At 38.7% G+C, this 24,505-nt stretch overlaps 2 protein-coding genes across 2 annotated transcripts; one reads left to right on the forward strand and one right to left on the reverse strand.

Annotated features, from left to right (window-relative positions):
- Positions 1 to 3,476: 3,476 nt before the first annotated feature.
- LOC119722362 lies at positions 3,477 to 15,481 on the reverse strand. Its single transcript, XM_038192432.1, has 4 exons — positions 15,063 to 15,481; positions 14,028 to 14,137; positions 9,239 to 9,334; positions 3,477 to 6,316 (listed from the first exon to the last, which is right to left on the reverse strand). Exons 1-4 carry the CDS (start codon positions 15,282 to 15,284, stop codon positions 5,950 to 5,952), a joined length of 795 nt encoding a protein of 264 aa, XP_038048360.1. The 5' UTR covers positions 15,285 to 15,481; the 3' UTR covers positions 3,477 to 5,949.
- A 3,053-nt stretch (positions 15,482 to 18,534) lies between these two features.
- Positions 18,535 to 24,216, forward strand: LOC119722363 (small integral membrane protein 7-like). The gene is made up of 5 exons (XM_038192434.1): positions 18,535 to 18,663; positions 19,715 to 19,756; positions 20,913 to 20,974; positions 22,033 to 22,123; positions 23,585 to 24,216. The coding sequence occupies exons 1-5, from the start codon at positions 18,638 to 18,640 to the stop codon at positions 23,598 to 23,600; spliced, it is 237 nt and encodes a 78-aa protein (XP_038048362.1). The 5' UTR covers positions 18,535 to 18,637; the 3' UTR covers positions 23,601 to 24,216.
- The last annotated feature ends 289 nt before the right edge of the window (positions 24,217 to 24,505 follow it).

The raw sequence follows: 24,505 nt of genomic DNA on the forward strand, positions 1-24,505 counted from the left end.
GACAACACTTGGACCCTCGGTTTCAGAGTGACAATTTGAAATTCGCAGAAAGTATTTTACATGGATTTAATCACTTTTGAACAGTAAAGGGACAATGATTGACGATGGCCTTGACGGTAGTCTTGCTATCTCACCAATCGATGGTAGGACGGTAGGATATGTTTCCTGTCTTTCGACTTCCGTTTGACCCGGGCTGGCTTCCCATTTACGCATTCACAACAAAGGTCACTGATTTGGTATAGGTATTGCTGTCATTATGAAAACAATGCAATTCTCACTAACACCGTTTGCACGCGTCATGTTTATGGGAATTGAATATGCAGTTTTGATCTGATAACAGATGTGGTGTGATATTTACCCGTATAGATAAATAACTAGGCTTTTGTTTTTGGAATCGTACCGTAAAGTGTTATCATACCAAAGGCCACTTTCCTGTCACTTTGTTGCCAGCTCAGTTCGGAGGTAAAAATCCGTAAAATTTGAGGAATGAATTCAAAACATGATAAGGCAAATTCTTTTTATGGAACCGCCATATGCAAATCAGATTGCTTTAAAGGGAATGTACAACATTTGCTTTTGCTGCAATTTTCAGAAATAAATGGATTTGGAGGATTAGTATGGTATATAAAATATTGTTAAACTGACTTGTTTCATGTTTTGGGCTTGTAGATGCTGGAAAAACCAAGAAAACCTATCATGTTCTTGTAGTCTGGTTCCCTGACCCCACTTAAGATGAAACGAAGCAATTAATACACTTTGGGGAATTGTAAGGTCAGAGAATCAGTCTAGCAGGCTTGTACCCCTTCACAGGTGTTTGATCAATTGCAAAGAAAAGTCAGAATAACTAAATATGAACAATTAAGAACAGTTTTTGAAAAAAGCCAGTTTTCTCCAACGCTGGTCGGCCGACCAGCGTTGGAAAAATATAGTTTTTCTTGAAAATGTCAACCCACCAGGAGCCACGATTTTAAAGGATGTTTAAGACTGTCAGTCCCTAACAATTCAGTAAGGTATTTCGTGATAAGATCGTTTCGTTTTTTTGATGTTTGCAAATGTTGTATTTTCCCTTTAAAGGGGGAAGTTGTGCGAAATAATTACAATATACAGGGTGAGCTAAAAAAGGAAACCCGAATAGCAAGACTTTTTTTAATGACGTTCTGCATGTAGTACTTTGAAAATGTAGGATATGAAAGCCCAATTAAAAAGCTTTCGTTTAGTACAAGAATCATTCTATTACTAATGTACTTTTCAACTTACGGGTTAGGTAAGTGTTCTTTCAGCAAAACGGAAACAATTCACATGTACGTGAAGTGTTTTTGTTTTGCTGAAAGAACACTTACTTTGTGATCCGCGGACAGAACTTTAAAACAGTGTTAGTGTGTTAAATCCCGTAACTTGAAAAGTACATGCGTGATTTGAATGATTCTTGCACTAATCGAAAGCTTATTAATTGGGCTTTCATATCCTAGATCATGAAAGTGCTACATGCAGAACTTCCTTACAAAAATGGTCCTGCTATTTGGGTTTCCTTTTGTTTTTTACTCACCCTGTAGTTGGACAAGTTTAACTACATGTTGTATTATCGTCAAAAACGAGACTAGGAACAGCGCGCGCTGTTCCAGGGTGCACAACATTCTATATACTCAATGTTTTGACATAGAATGGCTCAAAAGTTCGGGAATTACTAAAAAGTTTGTAGAATGGTATAAAGTGATGGAAAGAGGTTACCAGTCTAATTCACAAGTGACAGTACAGCTGTCAGTAACCATGCAGATAACCAGTGGCGTAGCCACTGTCTAAATTCCAAAGAGTGAAATTAGGGAGTAGACGTTTTAGAGTGAAAATCACTCTCATTTTCGATTGAAATAGTCTGAAAAAAAAGAACCACTTCAGTCGAAGCTCGAGTGAAAACTCGATCTTTACGATTAAAGAAATGTCACTCTAAAACGTCTAGCCCTAGTTTCCGACTGTGGGAGTGAATCTTCACTCGAATTGAGTGAATTTTCACTCTTTGGAATTTAGAGAGCAAGATTTTGCAGTTTGCAATGGAGGCATCTTTTTTTTTCTCAAAATGGCGATGGGATTCAGAACTGCTTTTAGGGGTGATCATCTTTGGATGAAATCTTCCCCAACATTTGAGCAGAACATGAAAGATGATGAAATGACCTTTAATTTGATGGGTGTCTCCAACAGCTTGGGAGTTGTGAGTTTTTCCCCTGAATTTCGGAAGTGGGCGTATTTTTCACTGGGGTCTATGGTGGCTTATTTACTGGTCTGCAACCGTATGGTGCTTGCCCCGCCCCATGCCCAACATCTCTTCAAGTGCCCGTTGGAAACATGCCCCGCCCACTTTTCTGCGAGCGCTTGTGCGAATGATTATCATCACAGGAATCTGCATGATCAAAAATCAACATCGTCTCTTTTATTTTACCGCTCATTTAACCTATTTTATTTCATATAAGTTTACATCTGTCTTACCATATACATAAATATTGAAATCTACTAACACTACAAAATGTTGCCAAATGACGTGCTGTCGTCAAAAATTGCTCAAATTGATTTCTGGTATAATGCCCGTTAATTTAAAAAGAAAAAATACGGAAACTGTTTTATTGAAAATCCACAGGGGCTTAACTTTAATTTTGTTCAGAATATGCATATTCCTAAAGAGGATTATCATAGCGAGGCTCCACGTACAACACGTATTCTCTTTAGTGTCGTTACTGTGTAGATTGCAAATCTATGACATAAGAATCAATCCAAATAGCCGTAGCTATGAACTAATGCAACTTGACTCTCACACCAACCATTGTAATGCAAAGGCCATATACTGTAATGATATAAGATTCTTAAAGGGGTTATGCGATGAATTTTTCTGAGGAACACATTTTGTGCAACTATTTACTCCTCATAAATGTATGAAAACTACTTGACATTCCTTTTTGGTAAATTTTATTGAAAAGTGCACTTCTTTTAACATTTAATTTTCCATGCTATTTCCGGACAACTGAGGGCGTTGTTGCTGTGATGTCATTTCAGGAAGACACTGTTCAGTTTTTGGGCTTTTCTGTTCAAATTTTGAACCCCAAAATTGCTCATTGAAAACATTTGTGAGAAAGGTTTGCTCATTGGCTTACTGCCATGTACTGACACAACAACGAGCCACAAACGAAAAGAAAATGCATGACAACGAAATATCCAAAATTCTAGTAACTTTTTGTGCTGAAATAGCTGTAACATTGAGGTTTCTTGGCCGAAATGACATCACAGTTTTGCTCATGAATATGGAAATTCACATTAGCAGAAAAACCAAAAAGACACCAAAATGCCCTTAAAAATGGCAAAATGAAAATTGAAATTAAGATTAAATGGGACACAAAGGTGCATTAACAAGGACTGCATTAAAACATGACATTACATGGGCCCTTTAACAAATGACTATTATTTGAGCGAGAAAAACTTCAAGATACAGCTAGTGACGTCACAACCTTCATCTGTCGTTTCGATTGCTTTATTTAATTACACTACATTAAAGAATGTCATTTACGGCAGTGTCATGCTGGTTGAATGAGCCACGATTCACATTGTGCTCGGCAATCTTTACTATTGTATACGGTTCTTTCAACAAACCTTCACATTACTCGTAAAATAACGGATATATACACCTCTGCAAATAAAAAATAGATTATTTACATCATCATTCTGAGGCTTTTTTTTTTACACAAGCGAAACAATTTTTATAAAGAGAATAAGGCGAGTATTTTATCTATTACTTTTTTTCATTAGCAAAAAAGTTTAAAGTCTTTTATTTTATTTAAAATCTTATTTATTTACTACTGTGTTTCTGTTCATGTTATTGAACAATTTATCATTCAAATTACTTAAAATTATAATGCCTCTTCTGATTAAAAATAAACAATCATACCGTTTTATAGAGTGGCTGTTTGAGATATAACCCCACCCCCTAAAAAAAGTAACTTTTCCCCAGCCCCTACAACAACAACAACAACAACAATAACAACAACAAAAAGAACTACAGTTAACAAGTAAAACAACTGTTTTTCAAACAAGTAAAATAATAAACACATTTGTAAAGACGACACGAAAAGCGAACTTTTTCAAAATATATTAAAAAAAAAATAACACCTGACAATATGTTACTTAAACAAAATTGCTCATGCTACCCTTTAACAATTGAACCAAACCTATTAATAATCATCTTGTCATCATAACAACTCATTGAATACATATAACAGGCATTGAAGGAAAGTAAGATTGTGGGCGCGGTTTGAGGGCAAAGGCGGAGCCTTGTATTAAACCGTTTTGCCGCTAACATTCTTGGAACATTCTCTATTTTGCATAAACCCTCTTTATTTTGCTATGCTGACCCCGCCCAGATTGGACATGAATAATTCATAAACAGATTAACAAGCAGCCATACCCAGTGGTGGATCCGCTAACTGTATGGAGCGTTATCTATTTTGCATAATCACTGTACATTTTGCTACGCTGGCCCCGCCCAAATTGGACATGAATAATTCATAAACAGATTAACAAGTAGCCTACGCAGTGATGGATTAAGGATTGTCTAAAGGGGTGTGGCTGGGGGGTGATGAAGTCAAAGGTTCGTAAGGGAGTGATGAGGCGTTTCGTTTAACTCATAAATAGACCAAGGGACTGAAGCAGTGAAACAAGATTGTCAGTATTGATGATGATTTTTTTAAAAACTACGTTAATAATTAACATTGGTCAGTTTGGGTGGGGTTTGCGCCGGTTAGCCACTCAACTATCACATTTGACCCGTCCTTGCTCCCTTCAAACCACGCCCATAATGTGTGTTACATTATACTGGCTTTTTGATAGAATGTACAGGGGGAAAAATGACATACAGAAGGAACCCACTGTTGCGTTTTGTCCCAATTTCTGTTAAATGTTCACCCGCTTATATATTGATTTAACAGACTGAATTTTAAATAATTTACGACGTATAATATAAGAATACGTTCAATTCATCGCGGGAAAACTTTCAATTTGATGAAAACATTCAAAAATCACCCTCAAAAATTCCATAAAAAGTGCCCGCGATGAAATAACACATAAATTTACAGAATGACAGATAAATTAATGTTAAATAATACCAACAATGCCCTGTTAAAAGTTCAACAAGAAAAAAAGACACGACATTACAGCAGACCCTGTACTGACACAGTTCGAAAGAAAATACAAGTATTGTATAAAGTGAAGTAATTAAAATCATGAATACATCTTTTGAAAGCAAAGGCCTTTTGGAGGTATTCATTCCGCCAAAACTACTCCACGTCCTAAGAATTCAATCCATCGGATTTTCTTCTTTTCTTCAAACCATATGACATGTACAATTACGACGGCTGCTGAAACAACTCGAAAATTCGACTTCACTTTGACCTGACCTGCTTGCTTAAAAGTTAAAACCTCGACCAAAACTCGTTCTTTTTCGGACTCGGACTTGACAGAAGTAACCAGCGACCAACCCAAAGACATCGACTGAAGTCCATTTAAAAATGTGAAGATTATGATTTAATTTGGCCTACATAAACACAAACTTGTGGTTTGTTTGACAATTTTATTTTAGAAGATATGAGTTAACGCCGCAGTTGGGTAAGTATCAATCCCAGCATGCAAATTGGCTGAAATGGTTACAGTTTAACACCTAGTCTGGTTTCCAAACTAAAAGATTCTGACTATTCTGGATAATCATAGGTCAGGTAGCCGCCACGGCTAAAAGGAAACATGACCCCCCAAAAGAAGGCAGGGTCCTACCCGTTTCCGATAATGTCCGAAATTTGCCGAATACATTTCGTTGACGCTCGGATCTAATTCGCTGGGGTATTTCCCTGCGTAAAATGTTATTTACCAACAAAATACCGGTCATGCTCGTCGTTGGGATACTAGACCGAAAAATTAGGGCTGCTAGTTCATTGAAAGCACCGTCATGGTCGTGTCCTGTCGGTCTACTTTAGACGGGTGCCGCTCCTTCCGCGTGGCCCCCTTGCACCTCCGGAAGAAACAATAGCAACAGCAGCAACAGCAGATGTTGATGAGGACGAAGACGCCCCCGATCACGCTGAAGACGATGACCCAGAAGTTGGTGAAGAAGGCGGTGGTGGCGCTGGCGCAGCAGGTCGGCTCGGAGCAGCAGGCCTCGGTGCACGTGTTGTTCTTGATCAGGCACTCGTCGGGGTTCTCCACCTGGCAGCAGTCCCCGGGACACGACGCTGTGTCCTCGCCCGCGTCGCATCGACCGTCCCCGCAAAACCCGTCAAATAAATTGGCTGATCTGGAATCCAGAGAGAAATAAATATTATTCCATATTGTGTATTAATTTTTCTTTTTCGATTGCTTTTGTAATGGACTTTTGATTGAGGGACACTCTTCCAATTACATTACATTAACATAAAATGCATGTTTGAATAGGAGGTTTGCAGTAACACCATGTGAATGATGTTTCGTTTATAATTTATAACAGGTTCTTATATGGCGCTTTTATCTAAGATCAAAGCGCTTGACATTATTATTACCCCTGATCATCGGGCCAATTAAACATTCCATATACCATCTCAGCTCCCTGGGGAGTATGCAGCTTGATGCAGCCTGTTAGGCGAAAGGACTCTATTCAATCACAATAATCATCTCTGCCCTCACAGGTACCCATTTACTCCTTGGCGGAGAAAAGTAATGAGTGACAAAGTGCCTTGCCCAAGGGCACACGCACCATGACCCCAGGCTGGACTCGAACCCACAACCTGCAGCAATACCCGCAGACCACGAATCCAATGCCCTTAACCATGAGGCCACAGCACTCCACTTGTTTTGAGTTGTGTGGTTCTGAAAAACTTGACGTTTCCAACAGTATGCTCTGTTCGTCATCCGGGAGACTGCATTTTTGTTCCCCTTGGTACGGTCCGAATGCTACGCCTAAACTAACTCATCATCCCAACTATATAGAACGTCCCTATTGTAGTTGGCACTCCCTCAACTGTGCGGGTGTGACTGACTCCAATCTATAATAAACACTTTGACAATAAACTAACAATGAACTACATGTATATACAAAACAGTAAGTGACCGTTTAGATTTATATAATTAACCAAGATTTAGAAAGACGTGTTTTGAAGACCTTTTTTGAGATGTTGGACGGTCGCCCTAATGCCGAAATCAATGATTTTAAACGATGGTTGGAGTTCGCGTCTGTCCCATTTTACTTTATTATTATTATGTGATCTGCATTTTTGTTTTGTATTTTTCATCTTTTAAAATTGCCAACTAACTTTACTTCCGCATATGCGTGTTTTTTCTTCTTCTCCCAAACCTATTTCTGGGGCATGTTTATCATCGCCTATATGAATATTCCTTATTTGTATTTTTAGTTATACAATGACAAGTTTTTATTTTAAATATTTATCGTAAGTTTTGCAGAATCATGCAACCTGGGCAGTTTACGTATTTCCATCACTGTTTATTTTCAGAGTATCGGAACACGGACCGGAATATTTTCTTCCGTTTGCGGTTTTTGGTTGAGTTTTTCCTTATTTTGCTTCGATAGGAGTCTCACGGTATATATTTCATTCCAAACAAACAAACAAATTTGCAGGGAAAGCTTCAAAACAATCCCCAAATCTCGCTTTGTCATGATCATGTTTATTGTTTTTCGTGTCCTTATTTCTTTGTAAATCCTGGGCCTCAGTTGATTTCACGGAACTGCCGCACAGGAAAATAATGTGTGACAAATTTATGAGTAAAACCAAAAGTCAACTGCAATCGAACGTATATAGATTGTCCCACACAAAAAATAACATTCAAATCGAGCAAGTTTTCAGAAAAGTGGGGGTTGTATTCAAAATCGTGTATAATGTATTGCTGAGTCAAATAATTGGTCTTCCAAACGCTTTTTAGTTTATTTCATTAGGATGTTTTGGCGACTTTTGCTAGTGAAACTGCTGTATTAAAGGTATATAGAATCAATTGCTTTTCATGCATTTTGTTCGTTTCTAATAAAAAATATAACACCAATCAAAATAGACCCCAAAGATAAATGCCCCCACTTCAGAAATTCGGGGGAAATACTCACAACTCTCCAAGGTGTTCGAGACACACATCAAATTAAGGTTTAATACATCATCTTTCATTTTCTTTCCATTTTTTTGGGGGGGGTAATCTGATGACTTGTATGAGAAATTTCCATCCGAAGATGATCACCCCTTAAAATAGTCCTCAGCCCATCGCCATTTTGAAAAACGAGGCCTACACTCCATTGGAAAATAGAGCGCTTGAGGGCCCCAATTTTATCCAAATTTCACTGAAAAACAAGCTCACGGTCCTGTGCACGGCTTCCACCCATATTTTTGTACAAAACACTCAAGTTCATGGCCCACAATATGCTCAATTAATATTAAAGAATTTGAGGGCATGCAAATCGTGATTTGGCCGGCGTAGGCAATTTCGGACAGATTTACTGGCCTGCAACCATAGGACTGTGTTGTGACAGACACGATACACTCTTTACCCCGGGCCCTTGTCAGCAATTTCCGGGTGCAGGCTAAGTCTTCTTCCTGATAACAATCGCATCCTGAAGTCTGTTTTCATAACATCTAAACCTAACACCTATTATTCTACCTGTCATGCAAATATATTTGCTGACTGGAAAATGGTCCAATCTGTTTTCTTTTAAAGAGCACTTTAAGTCCTGAATTCGCCGTTTGGGCTCTAATTTCTGATAACAGTTGAAATTTGATGTCAAGTTTTAATATAAACATTCACATGGCCGTATACACCTTGAGAATGTGCGTTTTTATGCAATTATCGCGTGAAAGAATTCGGGGCACAAAACTTTGGTCCCTCCAAAATCGAGTCGGTTAAACGGTAGTCGTCATTCCAGTCACACTTTTTGTTTCAAAAACGTAACTTTGCAAAGATCGCTTGGCTTGTAACGGTCCTGGAGCCCATCGCCATTTTGAAAAACGGTGCCTACACTCCATTGCTAATTAAAGCGCTTTAAGGGCCCCAATTTCATCCAAAATGCACAGAAATACAAGCTCACAGTCCTGTGCACGGCTTCCACCAATATTTTTGTTATACAAACCCTCAAGTTAAATGGTCAACAATGTGCTTAAATACCTAAGAATTTGAGGGCATGCAAATCGTGATTTGGCCGGCGTAGGCAGTTTTGGACCGATTTAATGGCCTGCAACCTTTAACTTACCCCGGTTCGCCTGCTTCCTTCGCACACGCCCCCGCGAAGCACGTCGGCCATACCCAGCAGTCTTCCGCGGCCAGCCAACCCCATCGTGCGTTACAGCTGAGGGTCAAAAGAACACACAGACTTCACGTCAATTATGTAACACATTAACACATAACCCCCAAAAATGACAACCCTAAATCATTTGCCTTAAAAAAAAAAGGATTGGTAAATTTTTATGATTTGGTATCAAATTAAAGCTGAGAGCTTTTTCTATCAAAAACTAAAAAAAATCATGAAAATAGCAGTTTGGATTGCTGAGAAAATGGCAATTATGTAAAACTGAGGGGTTTTCACTGTACCTAATTGTGCATGTCCTAATCCTTACAAACAACACGGCTCATGATATGACAAGAGTACAAATGCATTTGATGGAAATACCTTTTATTTTGCCCGCTGAACAGGTATCATATCCTAGTTAGCCCTTGTTTAAAAAGCTTTCAGCACGATAAATATGTCAAAATACTAAAGAGATTGCACAAAAATGAAGGATTATTGCACAGTAGGCTTACAGTAAAATGTTTCACTGTTTGAAGTACTTGTGTATACAGGATGAACAATGACTCAGTACTTTTACATAATTGGCATTTTCTCAGCAACCCAAAGTGCAATTTGCAAGAAAAAAGCTCTCAGCTTTAATCTGATACCCAAAACATAAAAATTCACCAATCCTTTTTTTTTAAAGGCACATGTTTGAGGGTTGCATTTTTGGGGGTTACACTGTACACTATTTTCACATTTGCGTCGTTCGTTATTTCAGACACTTAACGAATTTTAAAGATGCTCCTCGCACAATGCGAAAGCCGTAGTCGTATCTAACAAAATGTTTTCCCCTTGAAAATGTTAGATTTAGAATTTCAGATGCATTAATTAATATATGTTATGCATTTTCAGAAGATAGAAGGTGAATCATGACCAATCATGTTGCACTTGCCACCTCGCCCTTGGAGATTTGTTTATCTTCAAAAGAGTTAGGCCTGACTGCGAATCCAGGCGCGTCATCACAGCACAATCACAAGGCCCCCTTCAATGGAGAAACCATTGTACACACTATTGTCCAAAGCGACTTCTCCGTGATGGATTATCTGAACAATGGCTAGCGCAATGCTTTCGCCATTAAACGGGGCCTTCGTGATAGAATTGACAGCGTGCCCGATTGGTCTGTTTAGTTTTCAGAGTTGAACACGGAACCGCTGGAACCTTTCAGCAGACATTGGATCGAATTTCCATGGAATAAAAGCTGTTTTCTTGTATTGTTTTGTGGTGTGTCCTTGTATAGTGTTGTTTATGACAAGTATATCTTTTATTCCCATTGATAAGAAAAGCAGCATTTTACTATCAGATTTGCCCAGCCTGGCATTGGTCGGAAGGTGAACTCGTGTTGGACGTGCCGAGCGGAAAACCTCTGGCCAACGGCCCGGATGCTACCCAAGGCCGTATAAGGAGCTGTGTGGATATGTGTGGGGGGCTAACTCGATGAACTTGAACACGACGTATCCAAATTATACCCAGTAGCCAAAAAGGATTTCAGAATGACTAAGGCATCCTGTATGGGCCCCTATTCATTTAAAAACTATGCTGATGTGTTTCTGAACGCTATGACAACCGTTCACTCTTTTTTTTTTAGATAACTGTAAGGTTCAAAGTAAGTTACCTTTGATATAATCAGCAACATTTCCTGCCCGAGGGAGCTCAATGATATAGGCGGCCACAGTACTATAAAGAACGGAACAGCCTTGGCGTTTAAATAGATAACCAATGTTACTTTGATATCAGTAAGACTCAGGCCCGGCTAGGTGATTTTGTGTTTATGCCATCTGCACTGTGCAAATGTGGGTAAAAACACTGTTAGGCAATGCTATTCGCCCAACATGACTATTTGGAATTGCATGTACCTCAATTATTGTTTGTTCATTCGAGCAAAAAATTGACCAACATTTGGGAAGAGTTTTTGCCCAAGATTAAGAGTGTGTGCAGAGTTGGTATGTTGAGAAACCTTATGCGTAATGCCAATCCAATTGCCCAATTTGTTGTAAGTTTTTGGGATCATGCCAACCCTTTTACGGGGACATTCTACAGGGCGAGTGCAAAACTACGAAACTCAAATGTCGGGACCAATTTTTAAAGTGAAGTACTGCACGTAGCACTTTCAAAATCTAGGCTATGAACGCCCAATTCATAAGCTTTCATTCCAATCAATCATGTACTTTTTAAGTTACGGAATTTTAAACACAAACACCGTTTTGAAGCTCTGTCCACGGATCACTAAAAAAGTTCAGTGTTCTTTCAGCAAAACGAAAATAATTCACATAAGTGTGAACTGTTTTCCTTTTACTGAAAGAACACACTTTTTTGTATCCGTGGACAGAAGTTTAAAACGGTGTTTGTTTTTAAAATTCCATAACTTGAAAAGTGCATAAGTGATTCTAATGATTCTTGTACTGAAAGAAAGCTTATGAATTGGGCTTTCATATCCTAGATTTTGAAAGTGCTACATGCAGAACTTCACTAAAAAAATGGTCCCGACCCTTGGGTATCGTTCTGTTTGACTCACCCTGTATTCTACCAAAGGGGGTAAAATCTGCTCCTAATAATAAATTGCCATCAATGTCCGGTCACAGACACATCTCATCGAAGGAGGTTTAATTTCTCCTCCTATGGGTATATTCTCTCCCACCCGTATTTCAAATTATATAAGAACGAGCAGTATTGACGAAATTGTCGATGTTTGTCCGTCTAGTTTTTGTGATTATCCCTCAAAAACAAACCCCTAACGGGTGTGGTCTGTTATTTTGTCAGTCTAGTCCCCATTTCTATAACCGTACTTCAATTCATGGTTACTTCATGGATGTACCGACTATCACACCCTCATGTGGCTAGATTGTGGGTTGATGGTCGGTCTGGTTCCCCCAGCGTCATACCATTTCTGTGTACAATCCCGACCTAGGGCGCCGACCATTACACTCTCTTCCGGATTGAGTTTAGGCTGATGATGAAACACTTCCCGTTGCCAAGACCCTTTTACTTTGGGTCTGAACACAACATTATGTTCCCAAGGACACACTTTTTTCCCCAGTTAATAATCCAAACTATTAACAACCAATTATATTGAACAGCAAGAAAAATTGCCAGCACGACTCGTGCAATTTGAAATTCTGTTATGTCACTTGTCAAATGAATGGAAATTCGCTAAATTTGAGTGAAATTTCACTCTATCCACTTATATTTTTTATTCTAATTACAACTGAAGTGACTCTTTTTCCTGAGTTTTCAGTCTTAAATTATGTTATTTTGTTTTTACTCTAAAAGGTCTCTCTTTGGAAATTAGAGTGAAGGTAAAACAATAGTTATGTTAGGCTTTATTATGAACGTAACTTTTATGTTCATAATAAAGCTATATACATGTACTTAAATATGTGAGGTTCATCAAATTAGGCCTTGCCCTTCACCTATAAACACTGTACACTCGGTGTGTTACCTCGTCGTGTGCTAAAGTTTTCGAGTTTGACTGTTCAGATTCAAAATGCTGTTATTTTAACCAGAATTAATTGCCTTGACTGAAATTCGGACTTAATACCCCTTTTCTAAAACTCTACCATTTGCGACAAATCAACATACCTTGGAAATTCCTAGATTTTGAGTAAAATCCATATATCTATTTCGCGAAAACCTTGTGGAGACCTATTCATCTATAGAAATTGCCCTGTTGAGACGTATGCAATCTTTTGTTCCCTATTGTGTGCATGTCTCCAGAGGGCACGGTGTATCAGATCGGGAGAACAAAGAAATGTCTCCACAAGGATACAAATTTCAGTATATACGAGTTTATGCGAGGTTCAATCACACGCTATTGTTCATGAGTTTTCATGCAGATTAACCACCTTGATGACAAATTGTACCGTGACTGTTGTCATCGTTTCCTTTCTTACTGGACCGTCACCTGATAACCTTCATTACCGCCCCCTGGCCCCCGGCCAACCCACCCAACAACAATGGGGGCAAAGTGGGGTCAAACGTTAAAAGGTTATATCGGGTTTGAAGCATGTCAAGTGTTGTGACCCCATGTATATGACCGCGAAGGAACTAATTCATTACGCTAACTTGTTTGTACCATTTGCGAGAGTGACAGATCAGAACCATTTCTTGCGTTCATCTGTACGGTGTCTATGACAGCAAAATTGACAAGACACTGATGCGGGTATTTTCGTCAAACAAATCAGTGGCCACTGAATTTGCCAGTGAATAAAGGTATTCCCAGTTTTCTAGAACTTGAATTTTTTTTCGACATTTGGAGAAAACAAAACTGACCACAATTTTGCCTCAAATGTGTTTTTTAATATATATATTCTAAAACCAAAATATATATATTCTAAAAACAACACTTAGTCAAAATATTGACTGGTTTTCCTAGTTATTGAAAATTGACTAGGAATTTGGTAAAACATGAAAAGTTTCATACTATGACTAAAAAAAGTATTTGGATTTGACTTCAACTTTAGTTATTTGCATAGGTATTTTCCAATACTGACTGGAAAAATCTAGTCAGATCGACTGATTTTCAGTTGCACCCAGCTGACCCTGAATAGCTACAGTCAAATTTGACTGGTTTCTAGTCATATCTGACTAAAGTTTTGGAGTGTATATATTTAGTTGGATTGTTACTGCTGTACAAAGGAAAACAAATTTCAAGAGTGTCACATGATGAATAAATAATTGAATTGGTTTTGTAAACACAAACATGTTTAGCACTTACATTCCTCGAGCAGCGGCTTGGCCGGCTTCGTTGTTGCATTGAAACCTGGTTTCGTTCTCTTTACTGTAGACAATATGGTTGGGGTTGCAGTCCCAATTGTCGACCATTTCCTTTGGATGGAGCAAAAAAAGACAGTGGATGCTTTTTATACTTTGCAATGCATATACGGGTAGGAATTTCCGACTTTTGTAAACTGATACGAACGTTCAAGTTCAGATTTCATGCACGTGGTGAAGTTCGGTAATGAACAGTCAAATGTTTTCTGCGCACAGCTTATTTTAGTAGTCCGTCAGAAGAAATTACTCTTTTTGAAATAAAGTATTAAAAAAGCTAAATCTCGATAAGTTAAACTCTAATAACTCACAACAACTTGCTGATGAAGACCGGAGTTTCGGTCGAAAATTACAGGTACGAAATATTCTAGTGTTGTGATCAAAAGTTTACCTCTAAATAATAACTCACAACAACTGTTAAGTCCCCCCCCCAAAAAAAGAATCCGTTCCCTTTAGTAGTATAACAATGACATAGGGCCTACAACCCTGCTTAACTCAAAACTCTGCATAAGTCAAAATTTTGAACCTGTTCCCTTGAAGTTTGACTTATCGAGATTTCACTGTATATTGGCAACTTTGTTAATCGAGATTTCACTGTATATTGGCAACTTTGTTAATCGAGATTTCACTGTATATTGGCAAGATTGTTAATTCGTTTTACTTGATGGAAATCTTCGAAAATAACCCATAGTTATGCACTGTGTATAAAAACAATGAAATATATAAACAAGAGGTAAATAAAATATAAATAAATAAAACAACCGATTTTCAACGTTAAATTTTAAGAGTGAATTCTTCACGATGTATCTGAGAATTAATTAATCAATCAATCAATCAATCAAAGTTCAAGCTACGCTGTTAATTAATCAGCTACCTGTTGTGGATATCAACAATGAAATGAAAACTTAAAAAACAATGAAACCAGCTCACTGGATCGCTTATTTTTCAAGAGATCTTAACAAATTCAATTACTTAGGCCTACCTCGGCCGTCACTGGGTTGTCGACTTTCCATTCTCCGCAGCAGGTGTAGAAATAGTTGGTGTATCTACCGAGGGTGAGCCGATAGTTCGTGCATTCGGCCAGGTTCTGTTGGACCACGGGTTCTTTGCCCGAGACATGGGGCTCCTGGGCATTTTGCCCCGGTGCGTCTTGGCTCTGAACTCCGCTCAGCAGCAGCAAAGTTACACTGAGTACGCAAAACATTTTCGATCAAATTGTACGTCTGGATTTTCCTTTTCAGTAGGCAAATTAGTGAAAACTATCCAAGTTTGCTTTATTTCTCACGTTTCTGTGTATTATTCGAAGTGTAGAAGGTTGTCTGTGGACAAAATGAATCACGAGATGTCTATGAGTAATAGCTCAAACTGTGAAGGGGCGACTGCCACATTGTATTATATACAACCCTAGCGGGCAAATAAGTTGTGCAGCAACCCACTTCCTATTTGGAGTGTTCGGGACGGAGTGCTGTGATTGGATAACGCCGACACCTTTGCGCGGGAAAGGGAAGCTAGATTATCCTTTTAGGGATGTTTGTCTTGGGAATGGGAAAGTTATGGGAACGCCACTGTTGGTTTTGATTGGAATGTCATCTCATGGTGATTAAGTAAATTGTTGAATTATTGTGCTTGTCATTCCTTCACCTACAGACTACATTTAATTGCTTCATGTCCGTATTTTAAGTTGTTTCATAAAAAACCCACTAATTTTGCAAGTTTGGCTGTATTTGGCCAGTCTTTTCTGAAACGAAAAGTACAGCAGTTTTCAGCTATTGTTATCACATTGTTATCTTTAGTTTTTGTTCATGGCAAAGTTTCAAAAACTTAAAATGTTTTGTTTTTGCTTTGATGCTAGGTCAAATAAGAAATGGACGATTGTCTTTGTGCGGCACGCTTTAGCACAATGATTTCTCTTTTTACATATTTTTTTCAGGTTGTTTTTCATTTTGCTAATAAAAGAAACGGTCAAGATTACATGACGAAACTTTGGTATAGCCTATCTGAAGCCGTTTTTCCCCTAGAGGATAATTTGCCTCGCATTCTTCCAAGTCATTGCACAATTATTTACAACTCCTGATCAAGCTACTGAATAATATGAATATTCACTTCTTTTAACCACGCCCATTTCCATTGTTGCGGATATGACATTGCGCATCGCTTGGAGATGCATCCGTGTTGAGTAAACAGTCTTCTTCGCCCATATTCGCCGAACTCTATGATATTAAAAACACGTGGGATTCTAGACAGTTCTATTTCGCGTTTCGATGAGCGTTTCAAGTTTGGGTATTTCAAGTTCATGTTTAATAGTCAATCAATGATTACAACGGCTATAGTGGGTCAACTGCAATGACCCTACAATTAATTTAGCAAAATATAAAAACCAAACACCAAACAATTTTGTTTTTGTTCGAGACATTGTTCCATTTGGCCAGTGTCACAGTCGAGTCTAACAACTAGTAATCACCAGTCTTTTCAGAGGTAAAGTGGCATAAATAACATTGGATTAACAATGAAAAATGTGTTTTTGTCACAGTTTATTTTCATTTGGACAACGACCGGGTGGCTTATGGAGTGTCATGGCCTAGCGGTATAAGAACACCGGACTCATGCTGGTGTTTCAGAGGCAACAGTGGCGTGGGTTCGAGCCCGCCGGGTGGACACTTGTGCCCTTGAGCAAGGCACTTAACCATTATTGCTTCGTCCTTCGGATGGGACGTAAAGCCGTAGGTCCCGTGTGTTGTGTAATCCAATGCACGTAAAAGAACCCAGTGACACTCGGTGTTTCTGGTCTCCTGTATTTCTAAAACTTGTTAAACGCCATTTCGTTCCCTTTTAGAATCCTGCTCTCTCCTGGCTGCCCAAAAGCAATTTCGACGTGTTTTATATATTTAATCACAATTTAAGAATACAATGAGCGAAAAATGAGGTTTAGAAACATCCTTTATACTGCTTTTATTCTTTACATTTTCAAAATTGTTTAAGAACTTTTTCAAAGAGTATCTTATATCCCAATATGTAGCATAGATTTTTTTCTCCTTTGGTTTGTTCTCCAGTGTTGCCATCTCTCTTGCAGTTTTTACGTTTTTTTCCCCCAGTCATTTTTCTTAATCTATTGCTGGTCAGATTACTTTGTCCTCTTGTTTTATCTTTGTCTTTGACTTAATTAACTAACTATTTGATTATTTTATGTCTTTGTTTTCTCTTCTAAAGGCACCCCGCTACAAGCCTTGGCTTATTAGGATTGTGCCTCCACAATATTGTGTTTTGCTTTCTATTATGTTATTGTTCAGTATGGAAATAAATGTAAAAAAAAAAACTGTGCACTTTTTTTTTAATTAAGTTTTTTTTACATCAAGTCCATGTTGTCGTTTTCATGTTAACTTCTTGGTTCTTGTACCCTTTGATATAGAAATCGGCAAATTCTAACTGAAAAGGTAGCGTGCATGCCCTTTACGACGCATGCAACGAGTAGGGATCTAGACTCCCACCTGAACGTCAAGAGATGAGTTATTGATCAACACTTCCTTTCCCCTTTATGGTCGTCATTTTCCCTTTTCTTAGGCACTTTATATGACCAATTTATCCTCATCTAGTTATTGGCGAGAGTAGGCAAAGGAGCCTATCCCCCATGAGAAAACCTCCATTTCAGGTCAACGGATGCTGTAAAGGTTATCAGTTCCTTCTGGGGTCAGAAAATAGATCTTGACCTTTTGAATGACATTCGGGTGAATATTTCGGGAGAGTGCCATTTCAAACCTTTAAAATCCCAAAGGTTCTGCCATGCGACTTCCTTCGAAGTTGTGCGATGATAATTTATACAAACATTAAATTGAATTTTCGAAAGGAATAAACGTGGTGACATTCAATGTTGGAAGTAAATGAATAATTAATTTACACAAAAATATCAACAACTTTAAAAAAAAAAAAAAAAAAAAAAAAAATTGGGGGGGGGGGTGTAATCATGTAAACCGTAATCAAATATAAAAAAGGTGCACGAATCAAAACTAGCTCCTTCCATAATTCTCTAAAAAAAAATATGCCCAAGATTACTCAGGAGAAATTTCAAAAATATTCTGGGACAGTATGCCCTCGGATTCCCTAGCAAGGGGTGTGCCTTTTCTTACCCTTTCAGCCCAACTTACGACCTAACACCTTTCAGCCTAAACTGACGCTCTAAATTCACCCCCCCCCCCCACTCCGAGCCGGAGCTAGCTCCGCCCCTGCTAGATATAGTGTCAGTAACATGTCGTTGTCAGAATTTTCCCTCTATATACGACCGCCAGCCAGGGTTTTTATTTTTGGTGGTTTATTATTGCTTCCAAAATAAAGCACTCTCTCCATAAAAAGGGCCATATTTTGAGGGGCCCGCATACGAAATCTCTTAATCATGTCAAGCATTTGCAATGTGCGCCCTCTAAAGTGCAGCGAGGCAAGCACCTTTTGACAATAGAGGGCGTCCTAATTCACAACAAGTTGGACACGTAAATGGAATGGGTTCATAAAAACGACGCTTAAATATCGTCTTACTAATCGAAGTGTCCTCCAGTCGTATGTAAAAACATGATTTCCGACCTAATATTGTTTGGGTAAGTTGGTAATGTCGGTGTGTATCTTTAATCTTCTTGATTTTAGAATTGATAATTTTGTCAACACAAGCCCGGCGTTTGTGAATTGTGCCAATGTGTGGGGATCGTGTACAGGTGTAGTTACGGGCCCCTCTTTATTTTCAATCAGATTAGAGAATGTTTTTACCATTACAAAATGACATTTTCAACCTAAAGCACACTTTTCTCAATTTTAATGACACCTTTTTGTAATTTTAAACAGTTTTCTTGTTGTAGAAATTACAATTTTTGTAAGCGGTTTATGGCTATGACGGTTGGTGCCGTGTGATTCAGCGCGCCTTGTGCGTTTATTTATGGTACATCGTGGTGATCGCCATCTTTATTTTCATGTTGCCTTTTGTCAGTGTCATTGTCATTTTACACCCAAATTTCTCTCCAACTTCAAAACCTTGATACTATGACTAGTCCTCTATCTATGACTAAGTCAGAGTAAGGCCCAAAAAAATTAAAACATGTCTAGCGTGTTGCCTTTTTGAAAAAAAAGGAAGGAGGAGGCCCTTCATCTTTTTTTTCTTTTCCAAAATGGCCGCTCGACCCATTTTCCAAAAAGAGCTGGCCGGACTCAGGAAATGATTTTCAGCTTTTAGAGTCTTAAATTAAAGAATGATTTTTTTCCGAAAAAGATATTAAATTTATCATTTTTTCAGGTTTTTTTTTCAATTGCAAAAGAAAAAAGATTACCATCAATCAAATTCCAATCATTTTCATCATACCCTCAATTAAAATCTTCAGATTTCACCCCCAAAACAGTCCTCAAACTGCCTTATGCGCCCCTGTAGGCTTCAGTGGGAATTGAAAATACAAATGGTGGTGGTTAGGTTCACATACCTTCAGAAAGAAAAGAGAAATTTCACCTTCAATTGGGAAGTTACTGAACCTTGTCATGCTGGAGGCTCAGGCCGCCATCTTGAATTCATAAATAAATTTATGAATTTAAAAAAAAAAGCTGTGAAGAAGTGCAGTAGTGTTTAATAGGTTTATTACATGTATCTTATTTATTTTGAAATTTCAGAACGTTGATGGTCAATGCTGGTGCTGTTTTGAACTTCAACTTGTGAGTATTTACACAGAGTTTAACAGTGTTTTAGTCGAGTCACCAACGTCGAGTCCGAGTCTCGAGTCACAAGCCTCGAGTCCGAGTCTCGAGTCACAAGCCTTGAGTCCGAGTCCGAGTCTGGAGTCACAAGCCTCGAGTCCGAGTCTGAGTCTCGAGTCACAAGCCTTGAGTCTGAGTCCGAGTCTCTAGTCACAAGCCTCGAGTCCGAGTCCGAGTCCCGAGTCACAAGCCTCAAGTCCGAGTCTGAGTCTCGAGTCACAAGACTTGAGTCTGAGTCCGAGTCTCGAGTCACAAGCCTCAAGTCCGAGTCCGAGTCCCGAGTCACAAGCCTCAAGTCCGAGTCCGAGTCACGAGACACAAGCCTCGAGTCTGAGCCTGAGTCCGAGTCTCGAGTCACAAGCCTCAAGTCCGAGTCTGAGTCTCGAGTCACAAGCCTTGAGTCTGAGTCCGAGTCCCGAGTCACAAGCCTCGTGTCTGAGTCCGAGTCTCGAGTCACAAGACTTGAGTTGGAGTCCGAGTCATGAGTCACTTGTTCTTAGTTGTTCACCAAGCTAATCACATTTAAAAAAAATTATTTTTCAATCATCCATTCCGTCTTTTAAGTAAATCCCAGTGTACCGGTATACGGTTTACCTTGTGTAATATTAAACATGTATTTTGTGGATAAGGCAGCTTCAGATTGAGTAAAGAAAAGGAAAGATACTTGAGTTTTAAGAGGTGGGAGGAAAACCCTTGAAGAGAATCAAAAGACCCCCAATAGACAGCCGTCTTGTCTAGGCAAATTATAACTGCATATTCAATGCCATCAGGACTTTTGCGCACAGGGTGCAATGTGTTCTAAACATGCGCATGTTGCTTGAAACTCATTCAAAATACGGCGCAGCTGCACCGATGCGCATCATGAAAACTTGATGCCCAGGTTGCCGATGCACTTGATGTCATTTGAGAGGGGTCTATTCCAGGCAAATTCCCCAAAATTTAGCGAGGGACTGAAGAAAAAAATATTTCCTTGGAAAGCAAAGAAAAGAAGCCACTGTTCTGTCCGTGGCTGACCTAAGGTGAGCTGATTGTAACCAAAATTACAAGCCCGTCTTTTTTTTTTTCATGGTCAAGGTTTTGTTGTGAATTGTTTATTTTTTTTTTTCAAATCCAGTAAGAAGAAACAAAATGAGACGCAAGGCTTTGGAGAAAAGGACGCCTCTGAACCAACAACGGGTAAGTCTGGGAGAATACAGGGCGAGTCAAAAAGAAAGTGACTGAAATAAAAAAAAATATTATGTGGCTCACTCCATTTTATAAAAATAACATAGGGATAAAGTACATGATGTTCACTAGTAACTGTGAACATTTCTCGTAATTTGCATACTCTATTCTCAAGTTATGTCTATTTTGATAAAAAGATCACAAAATTCAGCTGTCCACCACTGATCATTTACCGTTCTACCAACTGATGAATACCCATGAAATAAAATGAAACATGGACGTTTTCCCACCTCCATGAATGAACCAAAACTTGCAAAGGAAAACCGGTTCAAACCCCAAAGGAATACAGACACCAATCGCCATCGATATTTCAGGGAAAAAAGAGCCGACTTGTTCCTCATATTCAAAAACCAAAATCTTACTTTGTGTATAGGGTGAGTCAAAAAAAAGCAAAACCCAAATGTCGGCACTATTGTTTTAGGGAAATTCTGCATGTAGCACTTTCAAAATCTAGGATATGAAAGCCCAATTCATAAGCTTTCTTTTAGTACCAGAATCATTGAAATCACTCATGTACATGTATACTTTTCAAGCTACGGAATTTAAACACAACCACCGTTGTAAAGTTCTGTCCACTGATCACAAAAAAAGGTGTGCGTTCTTTCAGCAAAACGAAAACAATTCAGACACACCCCTATATGATTTGCTTCTGTTTTGCTGAAAGAACACTTACCTTCTTGTGATCCATGGACATAACTTTAAAACGGTGGTTGTGTTTAAAATTCCATAACTTGAAAAGTACAAAAGTGAGGGGTGGGGGGTGGGGGTGAGGCTCCATAGTCAATACATGAAAAGACTGAAGGTGTAATAGCAGTGAATGCAGATTTCTAGTATTGAGCGATGACATTTTTCAGGGAAATTAAAACATTTGGAATTGTTTCCATTACGTAAATAATTAACATTGGTCAGTTGGAGGGGGAGGGCTGGTTAGCCACACCCCTGCTGTAGTTGTGCAGGAAGCAATTAATAACCAACATTGCTTGTGTTCTCCCTTTTGTGTCCATATTCAGGAGACCAAATCCGGCAGTTCCTTCAAAACTTGAAATTCTTCCGCATCTTTATCGGTCTGTGGAATATTGCCGTCATCCTCATGATGCTAGTGTAAGTTTTGACTCTTTGACCCTGAAAATTTGAAACAGCTGTGCTCCTTTCCATTTTTGATTATAACCAAAGTTTTTGTGGATCATCGTGATGCTGTAGTGTGAGGATTGGACATTCATATGCGCAGAGCCATGGTACAAATGTCTGATATGACCTAGTTGTACGTGACCCCGCGCGCCAGCCATAGAGAGTCGACTTTGCAAACAGTGAGATCAGAAATGTGGACTAAGCTGTTGATTGGTCAAAGCAACAACAGGGTACCAAAGGCCTGATAATTTTTTGCCGAAAAATGAAATTGCTTGAAACTTGAAGAGAAGACGCCCAAAAAGTCCTAAAACAGATTCCAAGGCGATTTTTGGATAAATATGCCATTCAAAAGAAAACGTTTGGGGGGAATCAGTAAAAAATATGCTTTCTTTCTCCATAAATGGTGATTTTTGCCAAAATCTGCCAAATTTTGGGTTTTTGAATATTGATTTTGGCCGAAAACTGAAATTGCTTGAAACTTGCAGAGAAGATGCCTGAAGGTCCCTAGAGGACATTCGAAGTGGAAATTTGGACAGATTGGGCATTTAAAAGAAAGTTTGCGTCAAAAACGGGGGTATATAAATTTAATAGTGAAAATTATTGTTTTGTCTCAATACCGTAAGTTGGCGTTTTTTGCCCAAATCTTCAATATGTTTAGTGTTTGAAGGTCGATTTATGTTCCTCTTGCATCCAAAGACTTTTCTTAGTTGTTCGGAGAAAAGTCAATTTTTTTGCCAAATTTGACAAAAATGTAAGGCTTGCAATTTTTCCAATTTGGGCCGAAAAATGAAATTGCTTGAAACTTGCAGGGAAGATGCCTGAAGGTCCCTAGAGCACATTCGAACTGGAATTTCGGACAGATTGGGCATTTAAAAAAAAAGATTGTGTTGAAAATTGGGGTAAAAATTAGTGAAAATTATTCATTTTTGTCTCGATAAGTCGCAGATTTTTGCCAAAATCTTTATATGTTCAGTGTTTGAAAGTTGATTGATGTTCCTCTTGCATCCACAGACATTTCTGAGTTGTTCGGAGAAAAGTAGATTTTTGGCCAAATTTGATCAAAAATGTATGGCTAACCCCTTGCAATTTTTTCAACGTTGGCCGAAAAATGAAACTACTGGAAAGTTGAAGGGAAGATGCCCAAAGACTCCTCAATCACATTCCAAGGCGATTTTTGGACAAATATGCCATTCAAAAGAATTTTTTTTTTTTTAAACCCAAAATCTTGCCCAATTTTGTTCAAAATATAAGGTTAACCCCTTTTTTTCCCAAATTTGGTCAAAAAAATGTAATTGCTTGAAACTTGACGGGAAGATGCCCAAAACTCGTAAAACATTCAAATGTATTAAAATATACTTTTCTTTTTCTTTAAATGGTGATTTTTGCCTGTACTTAATATTTTATTGTTTTTATTTGTTGCGTTTGCCTTTTCAGATTATTTGGCTCGTAGCAGTCGTTCTGTCTGGCCGTGTACATATACACACAAGTGGTGACGTCGGGATGGAAAAGGCTAGCTGAGTTTGTTGTGGGGACTGGAAGCATTAATGGCATGTAAATGAGTGCATGTGTAGCATAAGGCTACAAGATAATATCAGGACCCATTAGGCCGTAAATCGAATGACATCACGCTTTGTTTACATTTGCGCTTTTTGCTCGTACCCCCGCCCTGCAAACAGGGCGCTGGTAAGGGCTGATGAACTTCACAGAATCTTGTGAAGGAAGTACAGATTGACCTTCGCATGCAGCTAGCGCGCGCTACGCATGATGGGCACCGGAAGCTAGTTTGTGTGACGCGTTCTACGTCACAGGTCACCCAAATCTATCCAATGAGAGCTCAAATGACATCAGCCCTTACCAGCGTCCTGTTTGCAGGGCGGAGGGTACGAGCGAATTTGCGCTTTTCTATGTGGTAGACTGTACCTAAATCGTCTGGCGTCCCGACTTCACTCCCATAGGAAAGCGCACATGTAAACAAAGCCATTATGTCATTAGGTCTTAGGTCTATTCAGCAGAAGATTTTCCTTTGCAAAATGAATTCATGAACAAATTGAGCAGAAAACTATCAGCACAATGTAAATATATTGTAAATTGGTTGGTTCTATCGCCGACTTCCTAACCAACAAATTGTTCCAAAGCAAAGGGTCTTAAATACTTTGTTGACGGGAGACAATTGTAAAATAAAGCATGCACAACTTAAATGGAATGTACATCATTGGCTTTCGCTGTAATTTTCAGAAATGAACTAGTTGAGGGGTTAGTATAATATATCAAAATAGTCTTACACTGACATGTTTGACGTGTTGTGTCCGGAAAAACCCCAAGAAAAACAAAAATGTTCAAGTAGTCTGGTTCACT

This window comes from Patiria miniata, unplaced genomic scaffold (genome assembly GCF_015706575.1).
Source record: "Patiria miniata isolate m_02_andy unplaced genomic scaffold, ASM1570657v1 HiC_scaffold_15, whole genome shotgun sequence".
Taxonomy (NCBI): Eukaryota; Metazoa; Echinodermata; class Asteroidea; order Valvatida; family Asterinidae; genus Patiria; species Patiria miniata.

Coding starts and splice junctions, on each gene's coding strand:
- LOC119722362 (XM_038192432.1), bottom strand. CDS start 15,284: ATGTTTTGCGTACTCAGTGTAACTTTGCTGCTGCTGAGCGGAGTTCAG. Junction 14,138..15,062: donor ACAACCCAGTGACGGCCGAG/GTAGGCCTAAGT, acceptor CTCCATCCAAAG/GAAATGGTCGACAATTGGGA. Junction 6,317..9,238: donor AAGGAAGCAGGCGAACCGGG/GTAAGTTAAAGG, acceptor TCTGGATTCCAG/ATCAGCCAATTTATTTGACG.
- LOC119722363 (XM_038192434.1), top strand. CDS start 18,638: ATGATTTCCGACCTAATATTGTTTGG. Junction 19,757..20,912: donor GCTGTTTTGAACTTCAACTT/GTGAGTATTTAC, acceptor TTTCAAATCCAG/TAAGAAGAAACAAAATGAGA. Junction 20,975..22,032: donor CGCCTCTGAACCAACAACGG/GTAAGTCTGGGA, acceptor GTCCATATTCAG/GAGACCAAATCCGGCAGTTC.